The sequence below is a fragment of the Pecten maximus genome, chromosome 11, assembly GCF_902652985.1.
Source record: "Pecten maximus chromosome 11, xPecMax1.1, whole genome shotgun sequence".
Lineage (NCBI taxonomy): Eukaryota > Metazoa > Mollusca > Bivalvia > Pectinida > Pectinidae > Pecten > Pecten maximus.
In genome coordinates, this window is record NC_047025.1 from 31,118,893 (window position 1) to 31,139,115 (window position 20,223).

The window sequence follows — 20,223 nt, forward strand, 5'->3', positions numbered from 1 at the left end:
ATCACTAAAAATTCAAAATTTGAGACTAAGGCATTGTATAACTGTAACAGAGGAGGTAGGATTTAGGTACTTCTGCCTGTCCTACTGATGAGCCAGGTTAACTGCTGCAGCAATATACCTGAGGAATTAGTATGTTAAGGACTTCATCTTCCATTGTACTGATGTTAATTAAAATCCAACTGAAGGTAGATTTAAAAAGAAAAAAAAAACATTAATGAAGGTGTTAACTATTTAACAGTAGAGTAAAATTGAAGTTCCTATCTAATGAGATTTTCTATTTGTTCAGACGTCCAGCCATCGCCATATTGTATCTACCAGTTCTTTGACTTCAATGACCATGATACAGTGATTCTTACCAGTACAAACAACCCTGAGTACAATGATCACATGACTTATCCTGTACCGATGACCAAGGAACTGGACCACTACCTCAAAACCTATGTGAGTGACATAACCTAATTCTGCCACAAAATATTTCATACTAAAACCTGAACAATAAGTTTGATTTGATCAGTTGATGATTCTGAGTAAAGATTTGTCTGTCTTGATCAATTAATGAACCTGAAGATATTAAGCCATAGATTTTTGCATGCAGACATAACTTGAAAAACCCGCCTGGAATTTCTGCAATCTTATTTTATTGATGATACAGATATACAGTTATTCAGAAACTCGTGTCTCATGATACTGACAACATTTGTAGCTAAAGCTGTCAGCACTAATAGCCAGTCATGATCTAACATCAGTACATTGTTGCTTGGATGAAGGATAATTAAACTTTACTTACTCTTTACATTTCCTTTGTCTCTCTATTATAGTGTTGGATATTTAATTTGTAACACAATGTGTAGACAATGAATTTCATCTGGCCCTGAAAATAAGTCACAGATTTTATTAGTAAACCACAATGTAATCCAGGTAATATTTCCAACTTTTATGGCATGTTGAAAAATAAGGCACATATTGTAATTAGCTGATAGATTATGGTGTGTGGTTAATGAAGACGTTTGATATAATTTGTAGCAACTGAAGGTGTTTGCGTTTGACGATACTGACCCTGAGCAGGCGGCATACCTAGGAATCGCAGATGTACCCCTCATTCCATTAGCACATAACAAGTCCATCCAAGGTATCTTTGAGCTCAAAGGAGCAAACGGCAAGATCAATGGAACAGTAGAAATGGAACTGAGATGGCAGTACACATATATCATGTCAAAGGGTGTTCGTATACAGGTAATGTACATTCCTATTGTTATGGCAATTACACTGTATAAACAAACTTATGTTCAATTATAAAAGTTCATATCTTTGATAATATGTGGTGACATTTAATATCACTAAAAATCAAATTAAATGAAGATGAATGCAAAAATTAATTTGCAAACCTTCCAATTTTTTCTTTTTTTTTCTTGAGGGTCTTAATAAATACAATTTTCCAGTAATGTAACATTCACATTATCTAGATTTGTCATCTGAAAGCTGTTGGTTGAAAGATGATTTATTTTACAGGACCCACCTGTGATTGAGCAAGTTCCACCACCATACGCTTCACCACAGCAGGAACATTCAGACTCAGATAGACAGTCCATCGCAGAATCTGACATCACACCTGTCAAACAGAAGTCCAGAGTGGCAGCCAAGTTCCCTGATCCGACAGCAACTTCTACACGCCTATGCCAGCTCCACCGGAACCCCGTGAGGGAGAACCTGCCAAGGTCAGGGTTATACTGAACCTACACTTTATGTGTCTTATATGTCAGTGTAAGAGAACCTCCTAGTCTGAATGTGAGGTAACAATATACAAATATCCTGTCATGTTGGGATAGCACACTTATCGAAGGCATTATTTGTTTTCTTATATAATTTTGTTGATTTGATTATTTGTTTGTGGGAAAGTTTTCTCTGTGTCATGTTATAGGGTAACACACTTATTGAATGTTTTGCTAGTTTTCTTACATAATTTTGTTGATTTTATTTTTTGTTTGTGAGGAAGTTTTCTCTAAGCGACTTGTGCAATTTAATTTTTCGTTTTAAATTTGTGTTAACATAGAAAATTCCAAAGCGTCGACTCCACAAAGAAGAACCAGCTCAAGAGCCATCACTTGTCAATGATGCTGTGAAAGGGGTGATTTCTGATATTATGCCATCCAGTATGTCTGATTCACTGACTGAAACCTTGCCAGGTAAGTCTGGTATTTTTATAATTAATTGGCATAAACCAGGTTAGTCTGTTTGTATATATCTTGATTCATTTACGAAATCCAGGTAAGTCACTATTTTGATTGAAAGACAGAAATGTGTTTTGTTCCATATGGTAATGGTATATTCCTACAGTATCACCCATAGCTGGCTTTTTATATACTGTGAATTAAACGTCCATAAAACATTGTTGTAATCATGTCATCTTCTTGGCATATTCATTTGTAGTTGGATATCCACGAGACTTGGTTTTAAGGTTTAGTAACAAGGACTTTAGGACACATAACTTTTTGTTGGAAGGGTACCTTAAGTGAGACTGAATTTCCATGAAACACATGACAACAGGAGCATACATATCTTACAAAATGTCTTTAAACTGATGTATACTTTGTTGTTTAGAACAGTTTTACATTTTGTTGATGGTTGCATTACTTCTATTTTCCAGCACAACCAAGCATACACATGCCAGACCACCAAGGTTAGTACCAAGTTGTTGGATGTAATTTAGTGCTAACAATCATTATTTGACAATTCATACTGATTTGTAAATCCATTTTAGTCAACCATATTGCTGATCTTCATATCAGTAGATTGTATTAAGCATTATAGAGATTCATAGGGACAGTACCCATTATTATGGGTATGTGCTTAAACATGAGACATGTCAGTTATATGCTATGAGAAGTATGCTAGTATTAGTACTTATAGAATGTGTGTTGTCATTTTGCCAGTCTAGATTAGTCGAGGGTTATCTACCATTTATTTATGTATGTTCCGTCGTCCACTAGTGTGTGAGCCATGTTCCCTTAAGGTACCTCAAGTTCTATGCCTCAGTGACCTGGACTAAGTTGGTACCGACACAAAGCATGCAGTGCTCTCTGACTGACTTCTGACACCAAACTAGGTATTTGGCTGAGCTAGAACCTTATACATGTAGTGACTTGACATCTGATCTCAGACTAGTGAGAGACTACTAGGAAGGATTTAGTACTGAAACTTTTAGTCTCTAACTAATGTGTAACTATGCTAGTTGACAGATTTAGTGTTAATTTCTGACAACAGATTAGTCAGTATAGTATTGACTAGAACTGTGAAGTCTGACCCAATATATATATATATATATATATATATATATATAAAGTAGATGTTTGATACGTGTGTGCAGCATGTACCTCTTGCTCCAGACTTACATGCAGCTAGCTGATATATACTGACCTGAAGCATGCAGTTTTTTTCTGATTTCTAACAATTGTTAACAAGATGATTATATGTCCCTGACTTTTGACATAAGAAAATTATATACTCTGCTTGTCAATGACCTCTGATCCTGGGCTATCATAAAGTCTGCTGATATATAATATAGTAATGGCTGGAAGCATGTACAATTTTGTATATCCTTGACCTCTGAGCCCAGACTATTAAATAATCTATTGATACATTATGTGTATGTAGTTATGCTACTGGCTGGAAGCATGTATGTCCTTGACCTCTAACCTCAGATTGTTAGTGTGCTGATATAACTAGCTGGATGCATGTATGTCCTTGACCTCTGAACCCAGACTATTAAATAATCTATTGATACATTATGTGTATGTAGTTATGCTACTGGCTGGAAGCATGTATGTCCTTGACCTCTAACCTCAGATTGTTAGTGTGCTGATATATATAACTAGCTGGATGCATGTATGTCCTTGACCTCTGAACCCAGATAGATAGCCTACTGATGTATACAGTACTGGCTGGAAACATGTATGCCCTTGACCTCTGAACCCAGACAGTTAGATAGTTTGCTGATGTATACAGTGCTGGCTGGAAGCATGCAAGTCCATGAACTCTGAACCCAGACTCGTGTGTTTTTGTCTGACTAGTACTGACTAGAGCATGTGCTTGTAGCCTCTCCTAGAGAATTGATAGAGGAGGCCACCCACGAGGAGGAGGAGGAGGATGAAGTTGTAGAGGAAGAGATTATTGAGGAGGAGATGATTGAATCAGATGATGAGAGTGACACAGTCAGTGGTGTTAAACCTCCTCAAAGCTTATTGGCTGATGTTAATGGAATGGTCAAAGGTAACATATATCATCCTCAACCTCCAGCTTGACCTTTGACCTAATTATAAACTATCTATGGGATTTTATTTGGTGTGTTGTAGATAGTATTATAGTTTTCTTTTTCTTCAAATTCACCTGACTTTGTAAATCATCATTTCATTAACAATTATTAGAAAACTTTCACATCTTTTTCTTCTTTCATTCATATACATTCAGACAACTCTCAGTGTACATTCATAATGTAGACTATTTTCTGTGTGTTTTTGGTTTCATCAACACAATGCCCAGGTCACGGTACACAAGGCACTGTGTTTTCAAATTTACAAAGGCATGCACTCTTTCTAGTCTGCAACAAGCTTTCTTTTGCTTGTAATTTAAACAATATTTTATTTTGCTGATTGAAGTACTTCACATCAATCTAATTATACATCTTGAGCAATGATGAAAGCAAAGTAGCAACTTCTTTTGTTTGATGTCTATATCTACTTACAAATAGGATCTGGTAAACCCTACAACTGTGTGTTGTGTGACTTACACTTTCCTGGTATCCTATCACTGAGTGCATGTGTGGATTTAACTTTTCACATCTGTGTGTGCTGTGTGTCACTTATAACAATTTTTTTTCAGGATTTTTCACATTATCTTAATGAGCTGTTTTCTTTCAGATGCCTGGAAATTAATTAAAAATGTGCAGATTAGAATGATTTCCCTTTTGGTTGCTATACATACATTAAATAAGAAAAAAGTGAAACATGTGTACGGTGACTGTGTCTATATCGGGTGTCTTTGTAAAACATCAGTTCTGTATGTGTCTATGTGGGGGTCTTTGTGAAACATCAGTTCTATATGTGTCTATGTGGGGGTCTTTGTGAAACATCAGTTCTGTATGTGTCTACGTGGGGGTCTTTGTAAAACATCTGTTTGTGTCTATGTGGGGGTCTTTGTGAAACATCAGTTCTATATGTGCCTATGTGGGGGTCTTTGTGAAACATCAGTTCTATATGTGTCTATGTGGGGGTCTTTGTGAAACATCAGTTCTGTATGTGTCTATGTGGGGGTCTTTGTGAAACATCAGTTCTGTATGTGTCTACGTGGGGGTCTTTGTAAAACATCAGTTCTGTATGTGCCTATGTGGGGGTCTTTGTGAAACATCAGTTCTATATGTGTCTATGTGGGGGTCTTTATGAAACGTGTATGTGTCTATGTGGGGGTATTTATGTGTCTATGTCATGTGGGGGTCTTTGTGAAACATCTGTATGTGTCTACGTTGGGGTCTTTGTAAAACATCAGTTCTGTATGTGCCTATGTGGGGGTCTTTGTAAAACATCAGTTCTGTATGTGTCTATGTGGGGGTCTTTGTAAAACATCAGTTCTGTATGTGCCTATGTGGGGGTCTTTGTAAAACATCAGTTCTATATGTGTCTATGTGGGGGTCTTTGTAAAACATCAGTTCTGTATGTGTCTATGTGGGGGTCTTTGTAAAACATCTGTTTGTGTCTACGTGGGGGTATTTATGTGTCTATGTCATGTGGGGGTCTTTGTGAAACATCTGTTTGTGTCTATGTGGGGGTCTTTGTGAAACATCTGTATGTGTCTATGTGGGGGTCTTTGTGAAACATCTGTATGTGTCTACGTTGGGGTCTTTGTAAAACATCAGTTCTGTATTAGTCTATGTGGGTTTTTTGTGAAACATCTGTATCCGTCTATGTGGAGTTTATTGGGGAATATCTTGATGACTGTGTTGAGGTCTTTGTGAAATATCTGTACATTTGTATGTGGAATGTATTGTGAAATATTTGTACATGTATGTGTCTTTGGGGGGGGGGGGGGGGGGGGGGGGGGGGGGTTCTTTGTGAAATATCTGTATGTGTCTTTGTTGGCGTCTTTGTGAAACATCTTATTTGCATGTCTATGTGGAGTTTATTTTAAAATATCTGTAGTCCATGTTTGGGTCTTTGTGAAATATCTGCTTGTGTCTATGTAAGGGTAGTACATATTTCATGTTCATGTTCTAGGAATCCAGAAGGGTAAAAAGCCAACCCCAAAGGCTAGGAAAACAATATTCAAGGGTAATAGTATGGCCACTCTGTTAATCCTTAGCATGGTCATTAATACCAACCTGTATGTTTTTGTATCAATTTTCAGCATTTTTGTCTTTTCCTGTATCGTCATGGTAACAAGTCCCATGTTCTGTACTGTAATGTCTGTGTCCAGTCACACCGATGTATGATGGTCGCTATACTAGTTGTTATGGTAATCACATCAAAATATGATGTTTTCTGTATATGCAGTTAATCTTGCATGCAGTTGGATTAGTAGTAAAAAATAAATATTTTAGTTGTAATACAGTATACCCTCGACTTTAACAAGCAATATCTGCCTTTCAAGTCTAAAGCCATCATTTAATCACCATTAATATAGTCTCATGACTATAAAAGTTCTGCTCCCTGGATTTTTGTTGGATCGGCATTTTTCCAGTCTTTGATAAAGGAATGGTTAATCAGTAACCATCACTGAGTTTCTGTAACTGTTATGTAATCTGTTTTAGACATACTTTTAGTTCATTTATAAAATAATCATACCAACCTTGAAGGATTTTTTTTAATAAGGATGTAATTTACATTTAGCCTTCTGCTGAATATCTGAATTAGTCTTTTCAGTCCAATCAATTCTTGCTGAGTTTGAACAGAAAGAATTAGTTTACGATAGTTTAGTTTAGTATAATTGTTTGTGTCAACAGTTGCGGTCAGTTATGGTCAGCCTCCCCAGTGTCCAACATGCATGCGTGTTGTTATTGTGTATTTTTTGGAGGCTGCAGTATGTTTGCGTTTGTCTCCTTTTGATTGTACAAATAGCATCTTTATAGTGCTGCCTCACTGAAGTTTACTGCTGGAGACACCTAGCAAGACCATCTGGAACTATGTAGACTAAAGAGCTGAAATTCCCTCCGTTTATAATGAATTGTTCTGTAGACTGGAACTATCTAGAGCTGAAATTGAAATTCCCTATCTTTTAATGAATCGTTTTGTAGACTGGAACTGTCTAGAGCTGAAATTCCCTCCCTTTTAATGAATCGTTCTGTAGACTGGAACTATCTAGAGCTAACAAAAAACAGAAAATCATTTAACAGGCATGACTAAAATAAGAGGAAACATCACTTTTAGAACTATGTTTAATATGAAAGGCAGTTATTACTTCAACAAAAAATTTTGGACGTTAAGGTTTTGGTCTAGGCGCCAAACTTTATGTGTATTGTGTCATTAACTGGTAATGGTTGATATAATTAGTCTGAAGGTGATGGTGACCTGGGGCTGTACATGTACCTTTGTTACCCTAGTCTGCAAATGATGAGCATGCCTTTACTTGTACATCTGCTAGCTTTATGTTACTACCCTAGAGGTAAATGATTAATAGAATCTTCCCCTAACTAGAGGGTGTGATATAGAAACTCCCAAGAATATCAGGCCTGGAGATTTTCTCTGTCATGTCCTCATGGTAGGCGATGATTATTTTTCTCCCATCATTCTATTTTCTTCCCACAGGATCCAGTTGTTCAAATAAATTGTGTATTGCAATGTAACTCAATATTGACATGACGTGACTGAATTGTCAACATGACGTTATTGTATTATTGTGACGTCATTGTTTTTTTGCCAGTACATGTACATGCAATCTGTCATACTCTTGGGGTTGATAGAGAAATTTAGAACAGGTAAAATGAGAGACAACACTGTGAATGATGGGAGGAAAACATGGTTTCAGCTATACATCTGCTAGCTTGATGTTTGTACTCCAGCCTTTTAAATGATAAATATGTCTTTAGCTACATATATACCCAGTATATATAATCATCTGCTTGCTTTATGTTACCCTAGCCTGAAAATGATAATGATTAAAATGTCTTCGGCTCTACATCTGCTACAGTGTACCGTAGCTTCATCACCCCAGCTAGCTTTCATTTTATTTTATTAGCATGCTTGAGATTTGACATACATGTAATTACACTATCTATGGTTAGTATTTGACATACATGTAATTACACTATCTATGGTTAGTATTTGACATACATGTAATTACACTATCCATGGTTAGTATTTGTTGCTCTCACCAGTTGTCAGGATATTGTTCAGTGATGCAACTCACAACTCAATGTTAACCCTTTAAGCCCTGATGATGCATTAATGCATCACCGTGCCGGGGCCGAATGATGCATTAATGCATCACCGTGCCGGGGCCGAATGATGCATTAATGCATCACCGTGCCGGGGCCGAATGATGCATTAATGCATCACCGTGCCGGGGCCGAATGATGCATTAATGCATCACGGAAGTAGATTTTTTTTTTCTGCATTTTTTTGAAGTGATGATACAGCGATTTAAATAATCATGACTGATTCTTACTTGAATGAGATAATGTTTGGCAATAAATAATGAAATTAACAATACGTAACACAACTTTAGATGTCTAAATTTACGTATAATGTCCAACTTGTTTTAAACTTCTGCTCTCGAGAACTTCCGGTCAGACGGGAGCGAGTAAACAACTGATTCCCGAAAAAATATATAACGAATCTAGTTTTTTGTCCTGTGTAATAAAGCTGGGAATGTTCAGGACAGTTTGCAATATGTATTTATATTGACGTTTTGTACAAATGGTTAACATATTCGTGAATTAAAAACACAGAAACAACGATACGTTTGATTAATTAAATGAACCACTGGTGTATCACGTCAACGGCGCGGCAGTGTCTGCCAACTCGCTAGCTTTTATGATCAAATCTCCACCATCTATCAAAGACACGGTTCCAAAACTACTTGCATGGTTTTATATGTATGTTTCATTGTATTTCTGTTGATACTTTATCGGGAAAACGAGCTAATAATTTGGATTTTTAACACAAACAGAAGACCGAGTATTCTAATTTTAGTAACACAGATCATGATCACATGGAGGTTCACTTTTTGTCAGTTGCGAGTTGCGAGTTGGAAAATGCGAGTTGCGAGTTACAAAATGCGAGTTGCGAGTTGCAAAATGCGAGTTGCGAGTTGCGAGTTGGAAAATGCGAGTTGCGAGTTGGAAAATGCGAGTTGCGAGTGGAAAATGCGAGTTGCGAGTTGGAAAATGCGTGTTGCGAGTTACAAAATGCGTGTTGCGAGTTGGAAAATGCGAGTTGCGAGTTACAAAATGCGAGTTGCGAGTTTGCAAAATGCGAGTTGCGAGTTACAAAATGCGAGTTGCGAGTTGCAAAATGCGAGTTGCGAGTTGCAAAATGCGAGTTGCGAGTTACAAAATGCGAGTTGCGAGTTGCAAAATGCGAGTTGCGAGTTGCAAAATGCGAGTTGCGAGTTGCAAAATGCGAGTTGCGAGTTACAAATGCCATTATTTATGTTTCTTTAAAAAGAGTGTTGGTCTTTAAAACATACATCCCCAGAAAGCATGTGATTGTCATCGTAGGCTTCATTTTATCGCTAAAACTTTGTGCAACCGACATTGTTTTCTTGTGTACTTTCACATATATACGTAGAAAAGCATAGAAATGTTTTTTTAATAATCAGTAGTCATAAAGTCTACTTATATCTGTATTACTTCGGTTACTGAATTCAACATAACGTTACAGTAAAAAAGTCTATCACAGAGTTAGTATCATGGTTGTATCTGTTGTATCATGTCAGGAATTTTGATTTGACATGTAATGAGTCGAAATGACTTCCACAAGCCGGAATTAATTATTGTTAAGTGAAAGTAGAAGTTTCTAATGTATCAGTTAACAAAAGATTGTCACACCTTACCATTGGGTGGGGCGTACAGTAGTTGTACTTATTGTCTCGTTCACTTTCTTTGTAAATCAATTCATTTGAAAGATTACGTGAGCGGGTGTTGACCCAATTAGGTCACAAGCATCCTTTAAGGAAGAGGAACACATGTGTTCATGGCAATCCAAGGTGCTCATTCAGCCTCTCCTTACATTAAAATGACCGCTGTCCTCGACGCTTGACCGGGGGAATCCTTGAGACATCAGTGTATAAAAATCACTCGTCGCACACATTCTTATCGGGAGATTTTTCACGAAGCCGGAAACAACCAAACTACAAAAACGTATACTATACTACACTACACATAAACTACACACATGGCCGTTGTTTACATTCCGTGTATACGTGAACTTGCCTTAGCATATATTTCAATATATTAGCAAACTTTTCTCGTAATAACTGCCGAATATAATCAGACACAGAACTAAATACATGTACTTAATTTTAAAATAAATCAATATTAAATATGCATTAAATGTTGAAAAAAAATCTTTTAGACATGACCACGAAAAATTTAATTGTATTATTCTTTAAAACATAACAACATGTGAATAAAATTAATTTTGTTGATTCGAACCCAGAACCTTCGGGTCACTAAAGCGATGGTTCTACCATATGAGCTATACGGACTTATATCTAGGAGAGGCTCATGTAATCAATTTTAGTCAGTCTGGTTAATGCGAAAATTGAAATATTTCATCACCTACTTTTTTTTCAATTTTAGATACCAGGGCATCGGATGACCACTCTTTAAAAATAGAATTTTAGTTTGTTTTGGCACATAGCTCCGCCCATTTGTTTATTACCAGTTTATAAGTTTTAGCGATAAATGAAGCCTACGATGACAATCACATGCTTTCTGGGGATGTATGTTTTAAAGACCAACACTTTTTTTAAAGAAACATTAATAATGGCATTTTGTAACTCGCAACTCGCATTTTGCAACTCGCAACTCGCATTTTGTAACTCGCAACTCGCATTTTGTAACTCGCAACTCGCATTTTGCAACTCGCAACTCGCATTTTGCAACTCGCAACTCGCATTTTGCAACTCGCAACTCGCATTTTGTAACTCGCAACTCGCATTTTGCAACTCGCAACTCGCATTACTCGCAACTCGCATTTTGTAACTCGCAACTCGCATTTTGCAACTCGCAACTCGCATTTTGTAACTTGCAACTCGCATTTTGCAACTCGCAACTCGCATTTTCCAACTCGCAACTCGCAACTCGAAGAAAAGAAACCCTCGATCACATGACCATATCTTATCCAAGATGGCTCTATAAACACACACATGTGAGTAACGTCGATTGATACGTATTCACGATTTGGTTTATATTTAATTGCGTGATTTTTTAAAAGATTTTGAACTTGGTATTCATATCGTTTTTTACATTCTCGTTACAATCATGGAAAAGTATTATATCTACCAATAAAGTAGCGATCTTTGTTGTCATGTAGTTATTTTGCGTGCTGTCAAAATCTGAAAATGTCTACGGCTTCGATTATTTATATGTACTCTATATGTTATTATTTTATAAAAACGAGTCAGGCACCTGTGGCTCAACACTGCAAATTCGAAATTGACACAAGTGACAAATCCGGAATAAAACAAAATTGCAAGCAACCTCGGAAGGGCCGCCTTGAAAGGCTGTTAGTGTTGTTAAATGAAAGGTTTCCTGTGTCTTTGTATGGCATTGAGTGTGGTCATGAACCAGGCTGTCAGTAAAACTTTATGGTAATGAATTGACTACTTCAAAAGTTCATCAGATACAATATTATCAGCTGATTATGGTATTTTTGCTCCTACATGTACTTGCATTTTTTGAATACACATTTTTTTTTATTAAATTCATACTGAGTTGTACTCATTGTGAATACATGTATATCTCAAACTTCATACAACATCCATAAAGGTGCATATGTAATGCTGTCCCAATCACAATTATAGTGCAAAGATAAAAAATTATTAACACTCAAAATGTATCCACTCATAACAAATAAATCTCATATTATAATGACATTTTCTGGTGTGTTCATAATAAATTAACTGGAGGAAGATGCCATCATGCAGAAGGAACTCTAGCCAGTGTTGTGAAGAAATGTTTACAGGGGACTGGTGTATACCAGGATGACTCTTATTAACATCACTTTGAATGAGAACACCTATGACTGTTGTACAGTAAGGTCTATAGTAATTAAGGTCCAACTGCCATGATCTACCAAGGGATATCATGCAGAAAAGGCCAGATGATATTGTACAAAAAAGGCCCATTGGTATCTGTTGTATGGAAAGACAAAAAAATGTGTCACTGCACTCTCTACTTTTCATATCGAACCTGCCACAGAGGTATAAACAGACTCACAGATTATTAAACAAGAAGATGACAAGTTTGCCAGGGAAATATATCTTGCCTAGAACTAATAACAGGCTACATTTCCCATATTGGTGGTGTAAACAAGGCAGATCAAAACCTGCAGTATTTAATTAATCATAAAAGCTGAACTCTTATCAGGTGTTCCTTCAATGTACCAACAACCTTCCTGGACAGGGCAAGCAATAGTTGTCATTCCTGCAGTTTACATAAAGCATCATATGGGGACTGGTTGATAAATTCACCTCAAGAAAGGATTGTCTGACCCTACCTGGGACAAGTTTGCATCTCGGTCATGGTATCATGTTTGTTACATGTGTTGCACAAAGAGACAGCAGGATAAATCAGTCAATATTTTGCTGAACATTTCATTTTTCTGACAGTATTAATTTGCTTGAACTACTAAGTTGCAAGCAATGAATATCATTTACATTGTACCTCATTATGAAAATTAAAAAATAATGAAAACAAGAAAAACGAATTAAAAGAAAGGAAGAAAAATTGAAGAAAAAAAAAAACAAAAGAAAAAAAGTCTTACGAAAATGCGTTTTTGTAATATTGCATCAAAATATAAAAAAAAATCATGTATTTGAAAACACAACTTGTTAAAAAAAATGAAAAAAAAACCAACAAAAAACAAAGAAAAAGGTTGCCCTTTCATGCTTGCAAGTGACTACCCACCCTTGATGCAAGCGTTTAACACTTAATTCACTGTGTTGTTCATTGTATTGTTTTCATTTTCTTTTCCCCTCGTTTATATTAAATGTTAGAAGAGCACATTCAAACTGTATTTTGCTTCCTAAGTTTTCGTTGCGGCGAGAGTTATCCTTCTTGATGTTGGAACCGCGTCGTCAAAATGGCGGCTAACAACCAAGATCGAGATTTGCTGTTGGTACTGCATGCTACCGCTGACTGTACAGAGCGGTTTCCAAAAACAATATCCAATCGTTAGATTTGTAAATCTCGTTTTTAAAAGTATAATATGATACTTGTTTCCATGACGAATGTACGTTTTGATCGCGCTGCAAAACGAAAGTACACATTCCCAAATTTGGAATCGTGTTCTCCGCTAGAATTATACGCAAGGTAGCTAGGCAAGTCACAAGCCAATTTGTTGTTTTCGACTGTATTTTTCACGCGTATTAAATCTATAAGATATTCTCGATAATCCTGTTTACTTATGTGCGTCTGTATCATCAATTCTGCAATGCATTTCTCTCAAAAACGTGCTTTTAAAAATAAATGTCAAATTGAACGTCAATAATCGTAAATTAATTCAGGCCAGGAAAAGCCACGTGCATATTTTCTTAGGGCCACAATACCCATCATGCAATTTATTCAGTGACGAAAGTGTTAAATATGTTAGTAAGATTTAGTCATGTTATTCAGTAAAACTTGCTTATAATGAATTCCTTTGGATCAGAAGAGATAGTTTTAATGTTATATCCAAAAATTCTTATATGATTTAAAACGAATCAGGTTGAGCCAATTTTGGGATTTTAAATCAAAGCTTGTATATATCAAGCCTATTTATCTTAAGAAAGTTTTACTGTACCAGAAGCAGATTTTTACTAAAAGTATTGTGAAGCACATCTAGGTACTAATTAGTCTACACTACAGGTAATTCAGTATGATATTGTAGTAGTCTGTTAAACAATATATTGCTAGTGGTTCTGATCTATTGCATATCATATCTGTTTCTCTCATTTATCATTGATAGTTTAAATTCCATTTCACATCCTATACACAACTTCATCATATGTAGAATTAAGTTCCCAATAGGTCTGATTATAAATAAGCTTTTTACGCAACTAAACCTTAGTGCTAAAATGTAGACTGTCTAGTACTTTACTTAGAGACTGTTGTTATAGGTACATAACTGAATGTAAGCCTCAGTGTTGTCTCACTAATTCCTGAGTCAACTCATTCATTAAGGTCCTTAAAACTTTAGTCAAAATGTGATTGCAACTAAATTTCACAGTATAACTTTAGAATGTATTGTTTACCTTACCAGGTAAGTTTGCTGGATATGTTCACGCTGATGATCATTTGGGTCAGATTCAAAGAGGCTTATCTTATGGACAGTTCAATGTTTGAACTCAGAATTTATGATCTAACACCTTACACATGATATATATTGAAAACTTACTTTCTCTCTCTCATTTTTAGATACTAGAGAAGACATTCGAAGTCCGAAGGTAAATTTACCACGGTTAATTTTCCAGGACTGCAGGGTTTAATGCTTAATGGACAATTTTCCAGTAATTTTCAATTCAATTACTGCTGTGCATCTTTTAATTTGCTCAAGTTTGAGATAATTCACTTTAAATTTAATTGAGCTTATTATATTTTGCTATTCAGTTTGATTTACTCAATTTTAGAATTTCAAAATACTTACAAGATAATAGCACAGCAAAGATACTTATCTTATTTTTCACCAGTTTAATATTTCGTTTTAGATAAATATTGTCATATATATATTCATTCTGGTGGCATTCAAATGTTTTAACATCCAGTTTAAATATTAATATCATTTTACAGGAACAAACAAAGATGTCAGACACCATGTTTGAAGAGGAGCATTCTGGTATATATATTGATTTTCTGTCGGTTTGTGAAATTTTAAAATGAGTTAATATTGATATAACCACAATGTAATTCTCATTCAAAACTGATTTATGAAAGAACTGACTAAAAGATTTTTTTAAAATGGTGAATTTAAAAAAAAAGGTGAAATTTGGGAGAGTATGTATACATATTAGAATACCTTTGTGTTAAATTTCTTATCCAATGAAGGCATTGATTTGATTTAGCATCGAGAAAGATTCTTCATATCAATTTGGTTTATGGGGGATTATGTACCAGTAGATGACTTATAAATAGACTAAAACATGGTGTTATCATGTTACAGAGGAGATTTCTGAGGAGATAACCGAGGGCAGTCCATCAGGAACTCTCCAGTTCACTGCTGAACCCACACCTATTACAGAGGAGAGCAGTCATGAGTCTGATAACCCCTCAGGAGTCATGGAGTCAGACAGTGAAGGGGTCATCATGGCGCCCAAACCCACCAAACGCAGCCAGAAAAAGGCAGCAGCAAAGAAAGTAAGTACTGAGGTCAAGGTCACCTGAAATAACTTAGTGGAGACAAGTTATCGGGATAGGTTGTGGCAAAGATGGTAGTTCTGGGGGAAATTTGATGTTGTACATGCTGAAATAAATTAAGGGCTTTAATTTTGGAAAATAAATAATTGACCTAAGTCAGCTTTTATAGTGATAAGTATACATTTATGTCCAACAAAATCTTCTGTTTGTTTTGTTAGTTGCTAAGCAATAGATAACAGGATTACTGATGAGGGAGTGATAAGGCCCATTGGGCCTCTTGTTTATAATAAAATATCCTGAAGCTGTTTTATTGTGGCGGTATCTTACCATTTATAGGTAAAGTGTATTAAAGGTTATATATTCAGACATTGATAATTACCGGGTGTTTTGCTGCTTCCTTATAAAGTGTTCACCTCCGATTGCTTTCAGGGTAACTTTGTGACCATCACAATCTCACATCTGTCGATAGAGGAAGGTGCTGATGTTCTGCAGAGGGACAACATTCGTCAGCTATTTGTGGCCTATAACTTCCTGGGTATTGATCCCCAGGAGTTGGAGACACCTTTCTCCCTCCCCAAACCCAAACCAGGACAACAGATTGCATTCAACTTTAGCAAGAGTAAGTTTTTCTTTCTTTTCAAACCCAGTCCATGACATCACTGTTAAGCTGTATATACCGTATTTGACCTAATAAGGGCGCAGGGCGCGAGTGCCCTTATTAAGATTTGTTATTCTGAAGTTTTATGAAACAGAATATACCTTATAGCAGAATACACAAGGCTGTGGAAACGGTAAAATATTCAGTCATAGAAATATTCCAGATGAAGATATCTATTATCATAAATTAAGCTTTAACATCACTTGAATATTCCTGTAAACTTGTAAACCAAGCTAGCTGTTCTTTATAACAGAGAACGTGTGTTCCACCATTATGTTTAAATTGAACTCTTTTGTGTTCTATTTATAGACACAGGTAATTTCCAAGATCAAATCGGACATCGTTTTCTTTGACCTAATAATTGAATTACACTGTCTTTTACTAGCTTTCTGTTCTTAACCACTTTAAGTTAACAACATGAATTAAGTCTTTTACCTGATCTTCAAATAAATATGGTAGTTATTGATAAGTAATTTGTATGTGTGTTTAGCATTAGTTTCAGGCACACTTTGTACTGACATCTGTATCACTGAATAGACAAAATATGGCGAAAACTTCTGTTCCAATTGGGTGAAGAAAATTGAACAAATCAAGTAGTAAAACAATTCACATGTGCTATTACATGTATTTTTGAACACCATTTTGACACTCAGTCAAAGATTTTTTTTCTTCAGGGAAAAAGGTAGGGGCGCCCTTTATAAGATCAAATACGGTACATATTTTTTCCTGTTTTGAAAAAAACACTATTTGAATTGAGTAAAGAACTGCCACGATTTGAACTTTGAATTGGAAATGTTTGCTAATTTCAGACATTATTGATAGAATATGTATTTCTAAGTGAACTAATAATAACTTAGCTGTTGATAAACCATTAAAAATACCAAATTTATCAATACATTTTAGCTTTCCAAGTGGATATAGAGAAAAACTACACACGGAGACAATTTCTGGCCAGCATGTTACTGCCTGATGACCCGGAGAAGGGCCGGTAAGTACACACACTAGTACTGGATGTCAGGAATTACTGTGGATGCTGTACTTAACTTTCACCAAGCCTCCAGGATTAGGTTCCTTTATCTGAAAAGTATAGTTTAACTTAGCTGCACAACCACGTAAAATTTTTCAATGTAATCTGGTTTCCCATAGTAAATCTCTGCCCTTCACTCTGCATGCAGGCCAAATTAGTAATTGACAAGTTGATATATAGAGCTTGTTTTACTATATACTGGTTGTAAAATGTGTTTCCAAATCACTCTTGGTGAATGTATACGTGGAAAACCATCATGACCTGAGTTACTGTGACCTGTTAAAATTTCACTCATCCACGGTCATCTTGGCAGGGTTTATCTTCACAATCACTTGTACATCCAGATATACTTACAAATTTATACAGGGTCAATATATAAACTGTGAAATTAGAAACAAAAATCCATACACTCTGCTGTAATATGTATGTATTTTATAGTGGAGATTTTGTGTTTGGTATAATTTATATATACATGTATAATATTTACAAATTAACAGCAGAGGTTATGTAATATGTATGTATTTTATAGTGGAGATTTTGTGTTCGGTATAATTTATATATACATGTATAATATTTACAAATTAACAGCAGAGGTTATGGATTTTTGTTTGCATATTCACAGTTTATGATTACTGATTGTTATGTAATGTTACAATGGTCTGTACATCCACAGGATCCGGTTCACCATCGTCAGTGAGCCCCCTGATGAAGATATGGAGGGCGACTGTGAGGATGTAGGCATTGCCTGGGTCAGCATTAAGAAAATTCTCATGAACCACAGAAACATTACAGATGAGGATGTAGAAGGTGAGGTCATTTCTACAGGGACCTGTTTTATATCTGAGGCCACATGAAGGGAATTTAATAAACTTAAGTCTGCAAAATATAATGTATACTGAGTAACGATACCTTTTCCAGACTAGTACATGAAACATGTCATTAGACTCATAATTTTGTAGGATTTTTTTCAATCTAGTCCAGAACATAATTTCGAAAAATTATGGTAAGTTCCAATACCAAGGAATATAATTGTACTCGAACTTTGGGCAAGTCCCCCCAAAAAAGGCATGAGACTTGACCTCAAGTATCCCCAAAACTCACTGACTAGTATTACATAAGCTTAACTCAGCTGTACTCGAAAATACATGTATTAGACTGTACTTAATCATTGAAATTGATTCTCCGGTACATTACATGTTAAACTGTGTAACACTTTTAAGTTAAACCACACAGAGCCTTACTTTATTTACTGCTATTCACTGAGCCACAAAATAGCTCGTTTTTGAAAGTTTGTGGAATGTATACTTTCACATAAAAATTGATAGATAAAATGATTTTTCTCTGCTTCAGTGTTAGATGCTAAGGACCAGAAGACTGTGATTGGGAGTCTGAATCTCTCTGTGGATTGCCTGGCGGCCCTTCAAGCTGTCGAGAATGAGATGCAAGTGGATGGCACATACTAAATATTGAAATACTAGATCTAGGATAGCAGGGAGTTAAACTGCAGACAAATTCTTAGACAGCAGGGAATTGGACACATTCTGATGCAAAGTGGAATATCTAACAGGAGCATATCATTGACCATGAGTATATAACAGCTATTTTGATGAATATTTTTGCGATATATTCCCAAAGATTGCCATTACCTACCATGATGCTGTTATTGAGCACACATGAAGATATTGTGATGACATGTTAAACTATTGCCTTGTTGTGTGTCAGTATTCCTCCAGATCTACCCAAATCTTACATTCTGTAATATCACAGAATGTTACTCTACTAGCTAGAAGTCAGTTGTAACTTCTGAAACATTTCTAGGTGATGCAGTCATAGAACACTATATGCCAGCTGAACATGTCTACATGGCTCCAGGATTTCAGAATGGATCAATAATTTGCAAAGAAATAATAGGCAGATATCATAACTATAGATAGATGATTGATTTTGGAGGTAGATTTTTACAGGAATGGCCATTTCCAAATTATCTGTGATAAGTGTTAGAGTGTATTGTATGAAAGTGGAGAGTGATATGTACCTTATTTATGTGCTGGGCTACCAATGTGAATATTTTACTATCGTTAGACATTGTTTAGGTGTAGAATCTATATGAAGACACATTATAAACTGACTTCCGTCCTTGTACATTCTATGAGCATTATTTATATCCAGACCTCTGAGCGTTCATAGTTTTGCCTTAGAGTGATCTCCCTTCTTTCACAATGTATATACAATTAGGACATTTTAATTCTCAATTTCAGTTTAAACAATGTAATTTTATGCCTACATTTAATTGTAAATATGGTGCCCAAAGCTATTTACACATGTTATTTAACATTTACAAATCATGTCATCTTTTTATGAATTTTAAACTAGGATGTGAAACTAACATGAAATAAGTATCCATTCATTGTTAGTACTTGTTTTCAAATCATACTCAATTTAGCAATTCATCATAGGATGAACGTACTTACCAGTGTAGGACATGTCAGATCTATTTATTATGATTTACGTGTCAGGTTTTGTTTGATACCTTTGACTAGAAATCCAGGTATTTACTGTGAATAAAACCTTAAATTCATCTTTTTCTCCTGTTGGTTGTTAATTGTGTCCTGTAGACCAATCATAGACAATCTATCCACAGTCTATGAGAACTTTCAGTTTAAATTAAGTCTACATGGAAGGAATTCACTGATTATCAATATCATGACCTGTTTTATATAAACTAGATTTTAGTATCATGATACCATGAGCAAAATATATATTGACAACATTTTTAGCTAACCAAGTTCAATGGAATGATAAGCAAATGTCATGTCATGGTGTGTTGTCCATCCAGGAATTTTTTCCTTATCTAAACTGCTACAAATCCAGAACACCTTAAGATATACTTTCACCAAATGTGGTCTGGATAATCTCGAGGTGAAGGAGAATTAATTTTGTATACATTGAGGATCTGACTCCCCACCACCCACCCAGACAGGTGGGGTCAAATAGGAG

At 35.7% G+C, this 20,223-nt stretch overlaps 1 protein-coding gene across 1 annotated transcript in view; it reads left to right on the top strand.

Annotated features, from left to right (window-relative positions):
* LOC117338100 (protein fantom-like) overlaps positions 1 to 19,808 on the top strand; it is a 38,613-nt gene extending 18,805 nt beyond the window's left edge. Inside the window, 15 exon segments of the mRNA XM_033899299.1 lie at positions 287 to 441; positions 1,024 to 1,233; positions 1,510 to 1,704; positions 1,707 to 1,715; positions 2,051 to 2,183; positions 2,645 to 2,677; positions 4,093 to 4,266; positions 6,264 to 6,317; positions 14,606 to 14,634; positions 14,978 to 15,023; positions 15,348 to 15,541; positions 15,971 to 16,160; positions 17,103 to 17,187; positions 17,900 to 18,033; positions 18,577 to 19,808. Of these exon segments, the coding sequence (XP_033755190.1) occupies positions 287 to 441; positions 1,024 to 1,233; positions 1,510 to 1,704; positions 1,707 to 1,715; positions 2,051 to 2,183; positions 2,645 to 2,677; positions 4,093 to 4,266; positions 6,264 to 6,317; positions 14,606 to 14,634; positions 14,978 to 15,023; positions 15,348 to 15,541; positions 15,971 to 16,160; positions 17,103 to 17,187; positions 17,900 to 18,033; positions 18,577 to 18,689 (1,754 nt within the window). The 3' untranslated portion in view covers positions 18,690 to 19,808.
* The last annotated feature ends 415 nt before the right edge of the window (positions 19,809 to 20,223 follow it).